This window comes from Branchiostoma belcheri, unplaced genomic scaffold (genome assembly GCF_001625305.1).
Source record: "Branchiostoma belcheri isolate BF01 breed outbred unplaced genomic scaffold, Haploidv18h27 scaffold154, whole genome shotgun sequence".
Lineage (NCBI taxonomy): Eukaryota > Metazoa > Chordata > Leptocardii > Amphioxiformes > Branchiostomatidae > Branchiostoma > Branchiostoma belcheri.
The window spans coordinates 596,301-615,168 of record NW_017802980.1 but is presented as its reverse complement, the minus strand read 5'-3'; the positions used below and the strand labels follow the sequence as shown (position 1 = coordinate 615,168).

Below are 18,868 nucleotides of genomic sequence, written 5' to 3'. Positions count from 1 at the left end.
GTATACAGTCGTGTACAAACCGATATACAAAAACAATGACTAATATACAGCCATAGATATATAGTTATGATGCTTAATGATCCATGGGACCAAAGCTGTATACTGACAAGTGACATACATGTAAGCATGTAGTAGCAGGTACACAATAGATTTTCCTTAAATCTGAGGTTTACAAACACAATTTAGAATTATGATAACTGAACATAAAGCTGTGTATGTATATACGTTTGGACATGGCTGAATATTCATTTTGGTTCATGCAATTAGAATTCTAATTTGTCAAAAATTCATGGACAGAATACAAAAAGTAGAATTAGGCCACACCAATTTAGTTTCTTGGTTAACACGGCTTTTTCTAGAAAAATAATGGAGCGGGCTGGGAAAAAAAAACAGGCCTACGCATCCTAATATGGCCCAAAATGGTACGATAGGAGCCATGAAGTCAACACACCAGGCTTGTTCAAAATTTAAACAATGAATTTTGAATTTTTAATGATACCATTGCTTTGAAAGATGGAATAACTGTAACAACTAAGAAGAAAAGAACTGTTTTCAACTGTGGCAAACTATGAGCATTTTGCAGTTGAGTCTGAATTTTTTTTTCTTTTGCAAATCAGAAAAAATGAAGCGGGCGAATCTGTTAACCAAGAAATTAAATTGGTGTGGCCTTATACCAGAAGCTACAATTGTATGAAATGCATTGTGTAAAAAGAAAAGAAAGGAACAAGATTCTAAGTGGCACAAAAACATTGTTTCTACCTCTTGTACAGTGATTGAACTTAAGAAATAATTGATGGATACAATATCATATATATATATATATATATATCATAGTTTTTAGTTTCTGTACATCTAATCATGCTTTTTTTATCTCATGTATTGCACAGTCCCGTGTTGGTACCCTATATTGTTCGATAATACTACTATAATTATCATAATACATATCTTGCAGTTACTAATGTTGGAGTGATTTTGTACGTATCTATCTAATATACATCATAGATATTCCAAATTGTTACTTATCAGTGAATCTGAACAGTTTAACAGTTCCATACACTGTATATGAGTGCACACTGTATGACAGGAAATGTTTTTATTTTACAAAAAAGTAGAATATTTGTTAGACATTACATCTGCTTATTGTTAACCTTTAGGATCACAGAGAATATGAAATAAATGCCATCATTAAGCAGGGATGTCAATACATATTGCAGACATACATGTGTGTTAGGTTATCCACTGCATTAGTCTTCCTTTACTTCCCAATGTCAATACATGCATTTACCAATGAAGATTAATTTGGTATTACTTACATACAATACCCTTTGATAGTAACAATAGCCTGTACATGTAGTTGTGTTCATTCTTGAATCTACATGTATATCTTTTCATAATATCTCTTTTGCTTAGCTAACTTTTGCAGATATTTCTGAGTAAATATTTTTTTTAAATTGATGTTATACTGAAATTTATATCATGTTGAAAACAAATTTCTAACAGATTTTGAAATACATTGTGATGATCTTATTCTATGAAACACACAACAGATCAAAACTAATTTCACTTCACACATGAATGCTATGCTTGTACATTGTACAAGTCTTTCTGAATGATCACATTATTACTATATTATAGATAGACAAACTTGATATGCAAATTGCTTCTTTAGGTTTCATCAGGCTCATCCGTCATCAGATTTGCTCACAATGCAAAAGTTTAACAACAGCTTGCATTGGTATTTAAAACCACTCACATTCATGTTGATAAGTAACACATACATGTTTTTCACCTACCAGAAATAGTCCAAGGGTCAAATAATCCATCTTCATGTGACCTCTTAGTACTGATCCCAAGTGTTGAACTCAAGCAGGACTGACCTTGAGTATGTCCTTGAGAAACAAAGCCGAAGGGGACATACCAATTTCTTCTTGTCGGTCCATGTCACACTTCACATTTTTATGACCTTTTCAAGTATGTTGCCTCCTGTACTTAGTCGATGCCAAAAACTCATATCACCTCTCTCTGGTTTGTCAGTCTTTTTTTCACAGTTGATTAAGAGATCACCTTTTACCTTGACTCCTCTACATTTGAGATTGGTATTCATGCTCCTTGGATTACTCATCGTCGCCTTCTTTCTTTGGCTCCTCGAAGCATATTCGAAAAAAGCTACTAAGGAGTCTGTAAAGATGCCTCTTAGTCTTCTGTCCTTGTAGGTTGTGCGCTCGGTCAGTGTAGAACTGAAAGGATGGAGAGGAAAGATTACAGGGGAGAGGAAACCACAAGAACATTGGAGGGCAGCCCACAGCACAATCAGAGCACAAGCCATCACGACACCACAACAACGCTGCATCTGTAGATCAAAGGCATTCTATAGGACGGTTGGCAGGTGGTCTTCATTGTCTCTGTTGACAAATTTCAACTGGGTAGAAAGTAAAGACAATTTCCTGGGGATGACACACTTCCTGATGTTTTACATTGTATGAAAAAAACTGAAATAAATATTTGTCTAGCTGTCCAGCTATATTTAGCTAACATTTACTTTGAAAGTAAATGTACATGTATGCACAACCCACTTGTACAAAGAAAAAGTGCAAATGCAGGGGTTCCAATTTACACACAAACACAAAACAAATGAGGGTGCTATAATGTTTTGTTGATGTCTCGGGGGTCTTTAAATTTGAAATGTTATCCACAATACATTACATCATTATGTACATGCACAGTTAAACAATTATGTATGAATTTGCATGATGGATTAAGTCAGAAGCAACTATTGAATGAACAGATAACCTAACAAAGTTTAGGATGATATCCAGGCTATCACCAAGCTGAATGCACATATAATATTATATGACTTTAGAAAGGGAGATTGAGAAGATAAATGTTTCTTTCTAAATGTCAGCATTTTAGAAAACCAGACCTGCTGAATCATCATAGAGAATGCCTGTTGGACAGAGAAGGGCACAATAGCAAAGGGGGAAGGAGAGAAGAAGAGACGATGATCAACTTATATCTGCTGGAACAATGACAACAATTAATCACCTTGAAATGCAACAGACAGTAATGAGGAACATGTATAGCACAGGCCACAGAAGTGAGGTTATATATGTTCATCAGGCAAGACAACTTAAGCAATCAACATTTTTCTTTGTGAAAGGTATATAATTACATATCACAGACTATCATGTGTCTACGTCCAAGGTGTATTGAGCTTCTCAAGTAAAGCTTAAATGAAGAGTTGTCAATGCTGAAATTTGAGAAGTACACAGCCTCAAGTGATTGTGCACATGTACAATGTAAAGCACTGCTAGAGGATTGTTCTAGCAGTGTTGCTGTGTTGATACAGTCTTCATGCAAGCAAGTTAAACAACTTTATACTTTAAACCATAGCCAAACAAAAACAAAGCAGGACCATTATGGGCCTGATAAACTAATAACCATGCTGATGTGCCCTTGCGGTGGTGTGTTGTGTGTGAGCAGGTCCTTATACAGCTGGTACAGAACAGTCACACAGTAAGCCACGCAGCCACAACTCCTCCAAGTGCAGTAATGTCAGTATCAGAGAAAGACAACTTAGTACACAGACCAGAGAGCTTACCCCATGCCAAGGAGTTTTTCTTGGGGGGAAATTGTTCCAACAGTGATGACATGTTCCACTTAGCCACATGTATATGATGAATGTACAGAGCACATCAGAAACACAACTAGCCAACCTTATAATTAAAACCAAAATAAATATGGATCATTTTGATCACCACTGACAAATGGTGTTCTTTAATCTTTTATTTTAAGAGATTGTACTAAATCATGCCATAGGAATGAGCTAGGCTTTCTGTTGATGACAGACAGTATTATCTGCTTCTTACATGTACATACAGTAAATATACACTAGTTTCATCCAGATTTGTTTTACACAATATTTCAGATTTCTGTGTCTTGGGCCAAGAAACCTGGGCCACCCAGGTGATCAGTGTCTAATATGTGAGAGTGCATGCAAAGTGCCAAATTTCATCCATTATGTAAATGACTTTGTAAAGGTATAGTAGGTACGGAATTTTTCTCATAAAGAAAAAGCAGGACTGAATAATTCCCCCTTGGAGGGAGAGTCTCTTAGTGATATGGTTTATATTGAGAGGAAAATGAAAGCTGAAATTGATCAAATGTAAAATTTTGTGAAGAAAAACTTCCACATTTGAAAACGAACACAAACAACAGCCTTGAAGACAACCATTCACATGTAACCTTTGACTTTTGAACTTCATAACTCCGCCCCATCCAAAGGAACCTTGAAACAGTCTTTGAAATAATCAGCCAAAAGCTGAAACAGATGCCTTTGTGTCTGGTTACCAAGCAACGAGTGTGCCTTGTCTGTGTACAGCTGAAAGCAGAAAAAACCAAACAATCATGAGTATTGAGTAACAAACATGTACCCTTAATTTCATTACCTTACCATTCACTGTCATACCGTACAATTACTTATAATATTATGTATGTATGTATGTATGTATGTATGTATAAAATGGCAACTATCTGCTTACATTTGTAGATCTTCCGACATTAGTGTTGCAAAGAGACCTATATCATTAACACTGTCTCTGTTTGGAAGTGGTCCGTGAAAAAGTTAACAGACAGTGCACATTTTGTAAGTTAGCAGGGAGAAGTTTAATCAAACTCAACTGTCTTAGAGCTGTGTATACGAACACATTTTAGGTACAGGTCCATACCTGAACAATTCAACAAATTAATATGTTCATCTTAACTTCTTCAATAACAACAGAACATGAATAAACATGACAATTAAGGGTCAGTTTTTGTTTATGGAGAATTATTACACAAAACATAGGCAAAACTAAGTAAAAAGATTTTCATTCCCCATGAGGCCACTGATGTAGATCAGTGGCCTCATGCATAAAAAACTGACCAAAGTGACGTGGGGAGTGTGACTAACGGTAATTTGCAACTGCAAGCTCAAGAGAAGCATGCTTGGTTTCCACCACAGCTAAGGGTCCAGAGACAATTATCATTTTGCCTTCACATGATAATTATTGTGGGTTTACAGAAAATGCTGGGTGCCAAGCCTGGGTTGACTAGTCAGCTGTCTACCTGGGCTGAGTACTTCAAGTTACTCAGATGCCCCATGCATATCATCACGAATGATGACACTTCTTAAGGCCCCCTCCCAGTAATGATAACAGGTTAGGCTGTGCGTGGGCCGGGGTGAGTCCCTGGCATAAACACAAAGTGGATTGGCCATGTGACCATGTGGCTACTGGCAGCCTGAGAAACGCCATCTTACCTGGAAGACTTAGTAACAACTATAGGCTCATATTGCACTGTAAAAAAGTTAAGGATTGTCTGCTATGAAACAAGGCTAGAATATGGCAGTTTTTTTGCAGTCTGTAACTATCCCCAAATATCTAGTCTGGCAGAACAATGAAAAAAGAAGATAAAAAGTAATAAGATAATAAAAAGAATTTTGTAAATAGAGCCATGTGGTGGACTGCATAGTATGTCCCACTGGCATCAGAGTAAAGTGGGCTAGAGGGGATATATATGTATAATATTATGTGATGTTGCTGTTGGCCTCCTGTTCACTAACAATTACTGACACTTTCCTTTCATGTTGAATAAGGTTTAGGATTGCCTGCTTTGAAACAACACCCCTCCCCCACCAGTAGATAAACAGTTGACATGGAAATGGCTCTTGGCCTTGGAACACAGTTACTTAGGTTTGTCATCATTTATGAAGATATGAATGGGGGGATCTGAGTAGCCAGCCCAGTTAGACTGCCGACTACGGTTACGGAGTTAAACCAGGCCTGGCACACAGCCTTTCCCATAAACCCTAATTATTACAAATTATCAAGTGTTCATACATTTGTCTGTATCAAATTTAAAATCCTAAAAAATAAAGACACCAATATTTGCAAAATCTGCTACAAAATGCTGAGGCTTCCTGTTTGGATATAAATTTGAACTGCCTGTACTAATTCTAAATGCTCATTTTATCAAACTTCAAAGGAAAACAGAGGCACAGTTAGTTACATGACAGTTGTACAGTTACTGTAACAATATTGAACCACACACCACACCATCATTCTCTTGTGATGAAACTGATAGGAAGGATAAAAAAATCAGTAACAATATCACATAATTATGCAACAGACCACCCGACAATTACAGTTAATAGTTACCTATCACACACAAGATAGAGCCATAAGAACTGGAATGTGCAACGTTCACCCTACATTTAGGGAAACAATTATACTACAATGTATTTACGTTGATGAAGGTTAGACATCCAGGTACAATACGCCAAAAAGCAGTTACTCAAGCAACTGGATATGATTTTGGAAACGGTCAGACGTTTCAGCTAGTATCCACTAGCTTTCGTCAGTGACTGAGAGACCAGAGGAGAAATGCAGGTTTATAAGCACTAACTATTGATTAATATGCAAATAAAGTGAAGACAATTTTTTGGAAGTCGAAAAGGGAACAAAAATTGCAAACTGCCATGAAACATTATACATTGTTATGCTACATCATTATCATCAGGTTTTGTACCAATTTGTAAAGTGTTTGTAAAGCTAACTCACCTGTACTCTATAGTCTATGTCATTCTCCACTAAGGCTTTGTTCAGAAGGGCTGTGTTCTGGAAGTGAACATTATCGTCAGCAGTGCCATGGATGACCAGAAAGTTCCCCTGCAGTTTGCTGAATTCCTTGATTCTATGGCCAGAGTATGCATTGGCAGCCTGGAAAACCCAATTGTGCCTCAGGTTAGATAGAAAATTCAATTCTGTCTGACTGTCTAGTACTATGAACTACTGAACTTTTGATGTACAACTTACTACAAGTATACTTTGAGAGAGATTTTTTGTTACAGACTTCATAATAATTGCCTGAAGTTCTCTCCCAGGATTTTGCAGGACAGGTGGCAGCGTGGAACAAGTCGTGGGATTACGTAAGACTGGGAGTGGGATTTTGTGGGAGAGCTTGCGGAATGTTGCAGGATAAGGGTTAATATGTTGTTGTTTATACATTTGTATATATACAGTTGTATATATTTTCGATAATTTTTAGATGACCACATGTCATTTATTATAAGCAGTGTAATGTGAACATGAATGTAACATGGCTGCCATCTTGCTTTCATATACATGTAGGTCAGCTGTCACAAAACTAGATTACAATACTTCACGACTTACAGCAATTTTAAGCCTTGTAGTACTCACTATTATATGAAAGTCAACATGGCAGTGCTAAGAGGGCGGTGTGACAGCACACTACCATCTTTTATTCTTTGAGAAAATCTTGGCTTTATGTGAAAATATTACCTATAAATGGGGGGCATCCTAACATCGGACGCTTTTTCACGTGCTCAAACTCACTGCGCTCTATTGCTAGTTGCCAGGGAGGGATCAGGTTTTGATGAATAAATTTTGAAAACATTCATACAGAGAACATACATGACATGAGCCCTTCACCCTACATGTTTAAAGCGGCAAATGCTGTGAGACATTTTCGTGAATGTACAATTGTCATGTACCTTCGTGAATGGCCGACGCTAGACAGTATGCCCTAACTTCGGATGCTTTTATAGTTTTGCTGTCTTCAGAACTTAGTGATGACTTTAAGTAAACAGAAATAAGAACTGAATTCTATGATACTTCAGCTTTCTTTGGATGGTAAAATTGAGATTGTGTGTACTTCTCGTCTCACGTGAGGAGGGTTGTATCAAACGCAATCAGTCAGTGTTTTGACTGAAAACCCAGCTTACGCAATCAACATGGTCCCATGGGAATCATGGGAAATGTAGATGACAGTGGTGTTGACGTTGTTTTTCTCGGGTCGGTTTCCTACAAAACAATCACTCAGAGACCGAAATTTCCACTGTTTTGTAAAGCTTTATGTTCTTATGTATATGTAGCAGTTGTGTGACTGCTTGGCGAAGGTCTATTTTTCTGGATACGACCCGCTGCTACCAAGTGACTCTCTTCTTGGCGCCATCATTATTATTGGCGAAATTCTGATTTTCGACAAAACGATAAATGACCCCGGGCCTATAGAACTGTCCTTTGCATGCAAATAATACCTGTATGCATTGAGTATGACTATTTACCTTTTTAAATAGCAAAGTCAGTGGCAACAAACACGGCATACTTTTGCATAACAAGATCAGTAAAAACTCTGTCCGAACTTAGGGCATGTATAAACTCAAGGCACATACAAACTTAGGGCACCCCCGTTACTAGTTGTGTTTTTGTGGACAGAACTGGTCGTGCGAATTTACCTGTACGTGTAGGCAGCAATGACAGAGGTGCACTTTTGGTTTATAATTCATTGGTGGGTTTTCCCTTTTTTTCCTAAATATTAACACCCAGTGATGAGATAGAGTTGGTTCTGTCTACAAGGATAGCAAGGAGGTCCTGTTTCTTTGTTGGTAGGATAGGAAAACTTAAGAAGGAGTTCTCTCCAGCATCCTGGACTTATTTTTGTGGCACACAAAAAAAAAAAATTGAAAATGAAACAAAGTTAAATCAACTATTTTCCTTTTTCGCTGTGTCCTCGGTAACAAATCTGCAATCTTAGCTGGCAACCTCTTATGCCAGCCAGGTATGGGAACATCGCTAGACTTCATTTCAACATGGCCTCATTATATATATATATATATATTATATATATATACAGTCATGTTTGCGTTACATTTGACGGACTTAGTTAACGCAACGCTGACACAACGCAGCGGCAACGCTGTCGCAACGCAGCGATAACGCTGACACAACGCAGCGGCAACGCTGTCGCAACGCGATAGCGCAACTTGCCGTAATTGACCCCCGGCCGCACAAATGCGTTACAGCATTATTTAACCTGCTACCGAGTGCGCCATCGCGCTATTGACGCAACTATAATGAGCTGGATAGGGTTTCATGTTTGTTTGTCTACTTTGTCATTTAAATTTAGAAACAATAATGGATGTTATGGCCTCCTTTCAGCGGTCATAGACATGCATGAGCGTTATGGCAGGAATTAGTTTGAGCATGGATGTAAAAATGGTTTGAGGCATTTTCAATGAGGTTATTCATCAGCCTGTCTAAACATGTAACGCCCCAAAAATACGTTAGATATAGCAACAATAATTTCAACTACATTTCACCCCAAGATGTCGCAAACAAAATATAGCAACTCCTCCGCTACTTTTCAACACGGCAAGGTCAGACAATATTTGGTGTTGCCCCGGCGGCCGGAATCTTACTTGTGCAGTCAAAAGCGTCATGAGCCAGCGCATGTTGTCGATGATTTTTTTAAAACCATAGAACGCATAATTCAGCAACCAAAATTGAATTGATTTTGTTTGTTCAATACTTATATTTCGCATACGAGTTTAAAAAAGAATGCCTGTTGCCTTTCCTCCCCGCAAGCAAATGTGTATTCCGATACCGAATTCTCCCAGTCAGTCCGTGTGGCGAGTGGCTTCGCTGATCGGGGCACACGTCATAGTGTGCTCTTAAACTTACGCTTCCAAAGTTTCCTTATCCTACCTTTGGCTTATAATCTGTAACATTGAATGTCTTGATTTTGACAAACGTCAGTAAAACCTATGTGGAACATGAAAAAAACAGGTATGAATATGCTTATTTCAGTACCGAAAACACGGGGATAGCTGAAAATAATTGGTTACATCGGCACGCTGTGTAGGCGGGGCACTAATCAACTCATGATGCCGCCCAATGCATATGAATGGATAACGTGACCGATCCCTCGAGAAATAACGCGGGTGACGCGGGGCTACCTATGAGGCTCCGGCCACACAAACTGCGTTACTGTAACGCGGTATCGTCACAACGTTATCGCGCCGACGGCGCACCAGTATCGCACCGCTAACGCAGCCTCCGTCAAATGTATATATATATATATTATATATCAGGCACGGGCTATGAGACACGATCAGCCTCCCGTGGGAGTACCGTGGTAGTCCTGTGACTCTCCCCAAAAATCCTGCAAGGTCTCCCACAAAGTTATGCGTGACCAGTCGTGCATACTAATGCAGTCTCTCCCACAACATCCTGAGGACATCTCTATTTTCACAACAGGTCTCGTTAAATATCACAAGACCTTGATGCATATCACTAAATCTGTACTGAATTACCAGGCTTGTGTACTTCAAGAGAAGAGGCAAGAGAAAGAACTCACATCATAAGCCCTGGAGTTTTTTGGGTGGTGTGGATCTCCCATGTATCGTTCAGCATACACAGAGTCATAAAGTCTCCAGTCCACCACAGGAGCCACAGCTGCTGCACACTTAAACACACCATCACCTTCTCCAGCAACCATTGTTGTCACATAGCCGCCATATGACTGCAATAAACACAAGAAATGAAAGATTTCAAACCTCTGCCAAGTATTTAGAGTTGTTGAATTTCTTGTTTTATATTTATATGTAATTATTGTATCTAGCCAAGTATAGGTGTTGTTGAATTTCTTGTTACCTTCGTCACAAATTTTCCCGGGGGTGTGTGTAACAGATGGGGCATGGTTTTGCAGTGGATTGCTTGTTGTCTTCTGGTTTTGGTGTGGTGATATTTTGTCAGGACAAAGGAGCGTCTAGTGTGTTCTCTGTTTGTCCCAGAACGCTGGGATATTTTGTTTGTGTGATTTTGCTATTGACCTAAGCTTGAGGTAAGTTTTCTTTTAGCCCAAAGCTTGTAACGTTAAGAATGGATATGTAGGGATGTTTTTTTTTTATAGTATCAACCGGAACGCTGAGATAGGGTTTCTTATGTACACTCTTGCTGTTGCTATCAATTAAGGGTACAAATAAATTGTTCTTTGTTCTTTTTTAAGCTGAATTTACTTTAATAGTGATTAGGCCACACCAATTTAATTTCTTGGTTATCGGATTCGCCCTCTTCATTTTTTTTCAGATTTGCAAATAAAAATTCAGAATCAACTGCAAAATGCTCATATTTTGCCCTGAACAGTTGAAAACAGTCCTTTTCATCCTAGTTGTTACAATTATTCCATCTTTCATTGCAATGGTATCATTAAAAGTTCAATATTCATTGTTTAAATTTTGAACCAGCCTGGCGTGTTGACTTCATGGCTCCTATCGTACCATTTTGGGCAATAATAGGATACCTACGCCTGTTTTATTTTATTTTTTTTTTTCACCCGCCCGCTCCATTATTTTTCTAGAAAAATCTGTCAACCAAGAAATTAAAATTATGTCACAATAAGCATCGTGACTATGTTGGAAAATTAAAAAAAAAATGTTTGTACATTTATGTTAGCTTTTGACTCTTAAGTGGCACTCTGGCCACATGAACTGCAGCTGGCTCACCCCAAAAGGCAGTTGTGAAATAAAGCACATTTATAATACACAGACTAGAAATACTTGAGATACAAATGAACTAAAATTCTTCTTGTTCTTTAGATGTCTTGTTCTAAAGATTATGTACTTACCCATCCCCAGATCCCAATTCTGGTTTCATCTATATAATCCAGTTTGCCAAGTTCCCTGAAAATGGGTAAAATAAATTCATACTTATAGTTTATCACTTCATACTACTTCTATGGTTGAAAACTACATTGAATGTCTGTGCTGACGTTTATCTAGTCTCTTTGCATACATAATGATCTAGTCTGGAGGCTCACAACTAAAGCAAATCACATTTTATGGTTTAAAAATGTAGCAAACTGTCCCATGGCAACAAGAGAGGCTCATTGTGATGTCAAATGCCTACTTGTGGGACCGCCACACGTGAAAATAGCTAGACAAGTCTGAAAGGACATTTTCTGCAGCACTACCAGGCCGTCTAAATCACTTCAATCACTCATGAACGATTATTAGTTTACTGGCTCATTGTCATTGAAATGTACAAAATAGTGATTTTTAGGGTAAAAAAATTGATTACTAGTTACTGTTTTTTCAGGCACACCTACCTACAATGTAATGATTACCAAAAAATTATGGACGTTTTTGCTTTTTTTCTCCAAAAAGATCTACAGTTCTCAGCTTCATCTTTTAGGAGCAAGGGATATTAGGGAGAATAAGTAGGGACATTTAAAAACTGGGCAACTTTTATATACCAGGTGAATTAACTAACATTGGAAGTAATAAACAATTGTAACGAAGGTTACATCATTACTCTGTTCGGCAAGGATGGCTACAGACAACAGCAAACACTCCTTTTGTCTTCTCTTAGAAAGCCAGACTAAGGCCGACTTTAGACTGACGACGGTTGAATAGTCGTACGAATGTTTATCGTCAAGATGTTGCCGGCGACGGTATTTTCCCACCGTCTAAAGATGATCAAAATAGTCGCACAATGGTAATCCTCGAATCGTTGTCACTACCACCTTGGACCGTGCAATCCTTCAGCGGGGGGTCCGAGGAGGATTTTCCACTGTCTAAAGTGAACCGTCGCCAGCGAAGAAAGTGAGAGGTCATTGGCCTTATGCACATAAGCCTGCGTTATTTTTTGCCCAAGCACATCGCCTGTATCATTAAATGTCGTCAAACCAAAGACTTTATATCGTTATACGTGTTTAGTACAATCCCTACCAATCGCTACTTCTCCAGTACGGACCGATCCTCCAATCCACATCATGTTCCCGACCAATATAGCCAGGCCGATGGCAGCACCGAACGCTGGGTTCAAATCCGGAGTATAATTTACCCCGCTCGGTACATGTGCCTCATACCCCTTCATTGTTGGGCACAAACTCGGTGTCTCATCCAAAGGACAACGCAAGTTAAAAGCAGAATAAAAACAATCTGTTGCAGCATGCCGAAAAAAGGGGTTCTCTCGACATTTTGGAGGAATGTCCAGTATCAGGGTGAAGTGACCAAAGTTAGGGGGTCCAGACTTGTCCAAAGTTACAACCATTTCCTAATGGATTTGACGCTATATTGTGAGTCAGGAGTGACGTTAGATAATGTATAAGATGACGTCATCTAACTTTGGACACAGGATGGGGTAGGGTGGCGGGTGTCCAAAGTTCTCCAAAGTTACGTGAAGTCATCTAACTTTGGACACAGGGCAGGGTAGGGTGACATTTGGTTACACGAACCAATTGTTTTCAACTTTGGACAACTTTGGACACCTCCCATTTGGGTTAGACGATGTCATGGGCTATATGTGAGATGTAAGGATGACGTCAAAAGGTAACTTTGGACAACTTTGGTCACTTCACCCTAATATGCCATTTTGAATGCCATTTTGAATTGGCGTGCGGCATGCTATCCTGTGCTGCGGATGTGTATCCAGGATTACCTGAAAAGCAGGCCAAAATGGCCTGAGTTGTAATTACTGGTTAAATAAATAAATTGAAATTGCCTACAACGATTGTCGTGTGATCGTATACCGTCGTCAGTCTAAAGCCGGCCTAATGTGCTGTGCCATAAGCTACATGTGCATAATCATATGTAGATAAAAGCAAGGAGAAGTACGTACTTGGCAACAAAGATTTGATCTTTGACCTCCACTGTTCCAAATTTCTCGTGCAGTTCATACAAAACCTTGTCGCCTTGGTAACCAGAGCCACGCCCATCAAAGCTCACCACAATGACTCCCTCAGTGCTGGCTAGATAGGTGGCCCAGTTGGCCCGATAAGTCTCCTGGACTTTTTGAGTACCTGGGCCTCCATACCTAAGATACCAAGTAATGATAAGAACAGTTGTAAACGATGTTTCTTGCATGTTCATGCCCAAAAGACTAATTAATGCAAAAATTACTACAAGTGGTCTATTGGATATGAAACATGAAATCCTCCACCATATAAAGTAACAATTTGAAAATGTCATCATCATTACACATGTACATGTACATGAACAACTACTCTCAAAACAGCAACAAATTAATCATAAGTTATAGCCATTTTGAATATCTAATCAGAAGACTGGCAACCTTCTGGCATGCACAAAATTTGACAAGGTCTTTGAAAGTGTGCATAAAATGGAACTGCTCGACAACTGTGCAAATGTATACAACATGTATAATGGCAACAACTATATCAAATAACAATATGTCTACAAAACTAATCTGCCATATGCATATATCTACACTGGGAAAGAGTAATAAAACACTGCCTTACACGTCTAACAGAACTGGATACTTGGAGTCTTCACTAAAGTCAGGAGGAAGGATCATCTCCGCCCAGTAGGCTGGAAAGACAGACAGACTTTTAACAGCTCAATGAATACAGTCAAACCTTGTTGATGTCACAACAACCACTCCTGGGACTGAGAAAAAACTGGGCAGGTTATAAAATGTAAAAAAAAGTGTCTCCAGACCTGTTTTGCTGTCAATTAGGCCACACCAATTAAATTTGTTGGTTCTCAGATTTTAAAAAAATGAAGTGACAGAGCAAAAAAATAAAAACAGCATCTTTTTATAGCCTCAAATGCAATGATAGGAGCCATGAAGTCAACACAAAAGGCTGGGTTAATATTCAAACAATGAATTTTGAACTTTTAATCAAACGACTGCATTGATAGATGGAAAAACTGTAACAAGTAGACAAGTAGGAAGAAAAGGACTTTCCTCAACGGTTGGGGGCAAAAAGCTGATCCAAAACCAGAATCTTTTTTTTAAATCAGAAAAAAATGAAGAGTAGAATCCGAGAACCAACAAATTAAATTGGTGTGGCCTTAATGTGCTTCACTGATTGTGCCTTGTGTGTGGCACAACTGTCAAGATATTTGATTGGGTCCTGAATGTCCCATGCAGACTTTAAAAAATGTGATAACATATATATTATATTAATATTATTATATTATATTATATCATATCATATTATATTGATTGAGGGTAAGACATTGGTTGTACATACAGGGAGATTAATATAGGCACAACACCCAGAATGGAATCTACATCTGAAGCTTATTCATTAGCTTATAGACAGTAAATATCTACTAGTAGACAGCTTTGTTGACAGGATAGGGAGTGCATGCATCTTCTACACAGCCAGGTTAAAATACAGATACAAAGAGCATTGGAAATTGGCATGACAATGAGATTGAACATACTGTTTCCATCTTCAATGGTGTACTCCTGATATTTGTAAGTTGGCCACTGGGTGGCAGAGACCCTCTTCCTCAAAACACTGTTATTCTCTAGTGTAATCACTGGTGAAGAAAAACATGACAACTGTCAGATATTTGTTAATATATCATTGTAATAGCTTATTGTACTGAACAATATTTGTAGAAAAATGCACCATTTCTTACTACTAAAGTATGCAAATGGCCTGTTCCACTGATGTACATGTGTAATCTAACATCTAATAACATATCCAAATATATATCAATGGCAGTTTGTCAAGTGGTGCCAATTTAGCAAACTAAGGAGCAATCTGCCATTTCTTACCTGTTAGTGTTACATATCTAATAATAGATTACACAATGTAACAATGCTACTTACATTTGTATGCCATGTATTAATTACCTCAGTCTACAAAAATTGAGGTATTGTTTTTGGTGTGTCTGTCTGCATTTCTGCATATTATTTGTTGTCAGCATAATTTACTGAATTTAATTGAACTTCAAGGCCTTCATGGATTGTTGGGTATGTGGGCAGGTCTTAATGGAAGAAAAATGTCAAGGTCAAATTTGGGCCTCCTGGTGGCTGACCTTGGTACTGCAGCAGTTTTTGTATCTTTTGTCTTGGACATGCTATGGTCTTGATTTTTTTGGTCACAGATAGCTTTTTGTGGCAAGGGTACCGAAAGTAACGGGTTCCTCACTGGGCACCTCAGTGTGGACCTTGTGGGGAAAGTGGCATTGACACTCTGGGCCCTGTGCAGAAGAAAGCTCCGCACAGGAATTCTGGTGCTGAATGTCTTTGTTCCAGTGCTGAAGCTCCTTCCGAACTGGTATTCCAGAGCTGAATCTTGTCTAAACTCCACTCAGCACTCAGGTGCCAGTGCTCGTAGACTGTGCAGCACAGGATTCATATGTTCAAGTTCCTAAGTAATAGGTTCCTCAATGGATTTTCCAGTGCTCAGTGACTCTTTGCCACTGGAAGCCGAGTTCTCATATTTCTATATGTACTGCACTTCCGGTGCTCAGGTCAGCATACAATACAGTAGTGTAGTCCTACACATGGTACATGTATCTCAAGGCCAAGTAAACATGTGAGGAGAGAGGCCATTCAGAAGTGGCCTGACAATCAGTTTGTTGTTCTGGTATTAATTTGCAGTCAAAAGCATGAATGACATTCTGTAGACATGAGTCCAAGGTATCCACATACTGAATTTCAGGTCATTCGGATTTAATACAAGGGTTCCAGATCCCAAAATGTACATTTTTTTGCCTAAAAATGGCAAAAAAAATTAATAAAACAATTTTAAAAGTCTATATCCAAAAAAAGAATAAAAATCATCTGGCCACTCTACCTTCATACCAAATTTCATGTTACTTGGCCAAAAAATGAAGAAATTGAATCCGTTTAACAAAATGACAGAAGAAGAAGAAACATGAGAATATGTTTCACCACAACACTTTGTGGTGATTTTGGCCAACAAAAGGCAGAATCATGTTTTTTTACACTACCTGATAAATTTTGGTAAAATCCACGGAAATGTCAAATGACTTAAAGGGATTATCTTTAATTCGTCAGTGATGAAGGTTAACGTCATTGTTAACATTATTTGGCAAAGGTAACCCGAGTTAAGTGAGGAAATAGGTGTAAAGTACTGTACCTTTCAAACGGGCACAGCATTGGGGCCTTCCTTTAGATTATAAGTTTAAACAACCCTAACCACAAGACCTCTTACCACCTTGCCAGGTAGACTTGAATTCATCTGACATATAAAGTATTACAGCCACCTTATTTTGGTGTTAGATTGCTAAGTGGAAAGACCTGAGACAGTGTATGGTACGGTACAGTGCTCCCCATTGAGGGGTTGAATGAATAAGAGATATGTGAATAATGTAACATTAAAACTGTATTCCTAGCATACATGTATAAACATGTGCTCATGCATGTATATCAAGAGTAGATTTTTTGGTCAGGTAGGAATTTAAGAATTAATCAGTCTATTGAAATAAGGATTTCCAGAGCATTATGCTTCAAAGCACTAGTTTCTATTAGTATGGAGAAGCAATGGGAACCACCGTACCGAGTGCACTGTTCTGTACCTATAGCGGTACTGTTCTTTCCACTTACCCATACATTTTATGTATGTTAAGAAAGAGACACACCTTTCCTGCCTGGAGTTGACAAAAGAAGACAGCATGAGTACAGTATTAGTATAGCATTTGAGAAGGAAGGATAGGTTGGCAAAAGGGAGGGACAGAAAGACCTCATAGCACAAGGGTTATACATATACATAGATACACACATGTACTTACTGACAGAAATGTTAACAGTCAATCAAAAGTGATAATATTTGCAGTTTTTGTGGTCCACAAACTAATCATTAGGCCACACCAATTTAATTTGTTTCTTCTCGGATTCACCCGTTTAATTTTTTTCTGATTTGCAAAAAAAAACAAAACAAACATATCAGCCTCTGAATCAACTCCTAAATGCTCATATTTGGGCCCCAACAGTTGAAGACCCTTCTCTTCATAGTTATGGTGATACATGTTCCCTCATGCCCTCATGTTTCTTCTCCTTCTGCCATTTCGTTAAATGGGTTCAATTTCTTCATTTTTGGCCCAAATAACATGAAATTTGGCATGAAGGTACAGTGGCCAAATACCCCCAGACATTTTTTTTTCATTTTCTTGATACAGGCTTTTAGAATGGTTTTATTCAGACTTTTGGCTGTATTTTAAAACTTATAAGTAATGTACTTAGTCTATTATAATAGCAGTGTGTGTTACCATGATTGGAGTGTAACCATATTTGGACATAGGGTAAGGAGGTCAATGCCCAAATATGGGCAGCAGCTGCAGCCCTGTTTGCAGATGTGGTCGCTGATTGGCTGTTCCCTTAATTACTTTACTGCTAAATGAACACCTGTGTATGGTTCCACATACTTATAATAGGAACAACTACTTTGTTTTTTATGGGTTCACCACACCACGAAGTGGTGTGGTGAAACCATATTGCTTTTTCTGATGTTTCTCCTCCTTCTCCTCCTGCCATATCTTTAAATGGATTCAGCTTCTTCATTTTAGGGCCTAAGGTCCTGAAATTTGGTATGGAGGTACAGTGGGCAAATACCCCTAGGCGTTTTTTAAATTATTGTGATACAGGCTTTTAGAATGGTTTTATTTGAGTTTTTTGGCTGTGTAATAGCTAATGTATTACTGTGTAAGTGTGCAGTGTTTACCACATTTGGACATGAGTCATCACAATGGCATGCAAGGCATCAACCAATAGGCATGCAGCTTTCCTCTATTCTCCTTGCTGATTGGCTGTTGGGATTTAACTGGCTTAACTTCATTTACACCTGCACAGAGCCATGCCATACTGACAGTATGTCTGTATTCAAGTGTTTTGGTAGGTATTTTAAGCTTTCCTGCTCCAGCATTGGAATGCGGGCTATGAACGCTTCTTTTTATCTTGAAAATCAACAGTTTGCATTATGCAATCCTAACCAATAATGTAGGGAATAGCTATCCAACTGTTGTAGTCTTAGTTGTATGTTACTTCATACTATAGTTATATCAATGTAAAGCATTGTTTTCCCTTGTGTTTCTCATTCTTTCCCTGCCATGTGGTAAAATGTGGTGAACCCATCGCTATATTTGCTCCAAAGCAAATATTGGCCTTTCTAGTTTTACAAGTATTGGCCAGGAAAAGGAGCCTCTTGGGTTGTAAATCAGTGGAAACATGCCATATAACCTACACATTTTTATATACCTTGCTATTTTCTAAACCAAATTTTAAAATCTTTAATCCAAATTAGCAGC

The 18,868-nt window shown here is 38.4% G+C and overlaps 1 protein-coding gene across 10 annotated transcripts in view; it reads right to left on the bottom strand.

The window, feature by feature from the left end:
* Nucleotides 1-588: 588 nt before the first annotated feature.
* LOC109465611 (dipeptidyl aminopeptidase-like protein 6) overlaps nucleotides 589-18,868 on the bottom strand; it is a 198,996-nt gene continuing 180,716 nt past the window's right edge. For 8 of the 10 annotated variants that reach the window (XM_019762963.1, XM_019762964.1, XM_019762969.1 and 5 more), the window contains 8 exons: nucleotides 17,207-17,215; nucleotides 15,032-15,130; nucleotides 14,098-14,167; nucleotides 13,458-13,652; nucleotides 11,464-11,518; nucleotides 10,195-10,359; nucleotides 6,597-6,755; nucleotides 589-2,237 (listed from right to left, as the gene is read on the bottom strand). In XM_019762963.1, coding sequence (XP_019618522.1) covers nucleotides 2,115-2,237; nucleotides 6,597-6,755; nucleotides 10,195-10,359; nucleotides 11,464-11,518; nucleotides 13,458-13,652; nucleotides 14,098-14,167; nucleotides 15,032-15,130; nucleotides 17,207-17,215 — 875 coding nt within the window. In that variant the 3' untranslated portion in view covers nucleotides 589-2,114. Of the gene's footprint in view, nucleotides 2,238-4,242; nucleotides 4,379-6,596; nucleotides 6,756-10,194; nucleotides 10,360-11,463; nucleotides 11,519-13,457; nucleotides 13,653-14,097; nucleotides 14,168-15,031; nucleotides 15,131-17,206; nucleotides 17,216-18,868 lie in introns of all 10 variants that reach the window. The other 2 variants (XM_019762960.1, XM_019762961.1) reach the window with 2 other exon arrangements.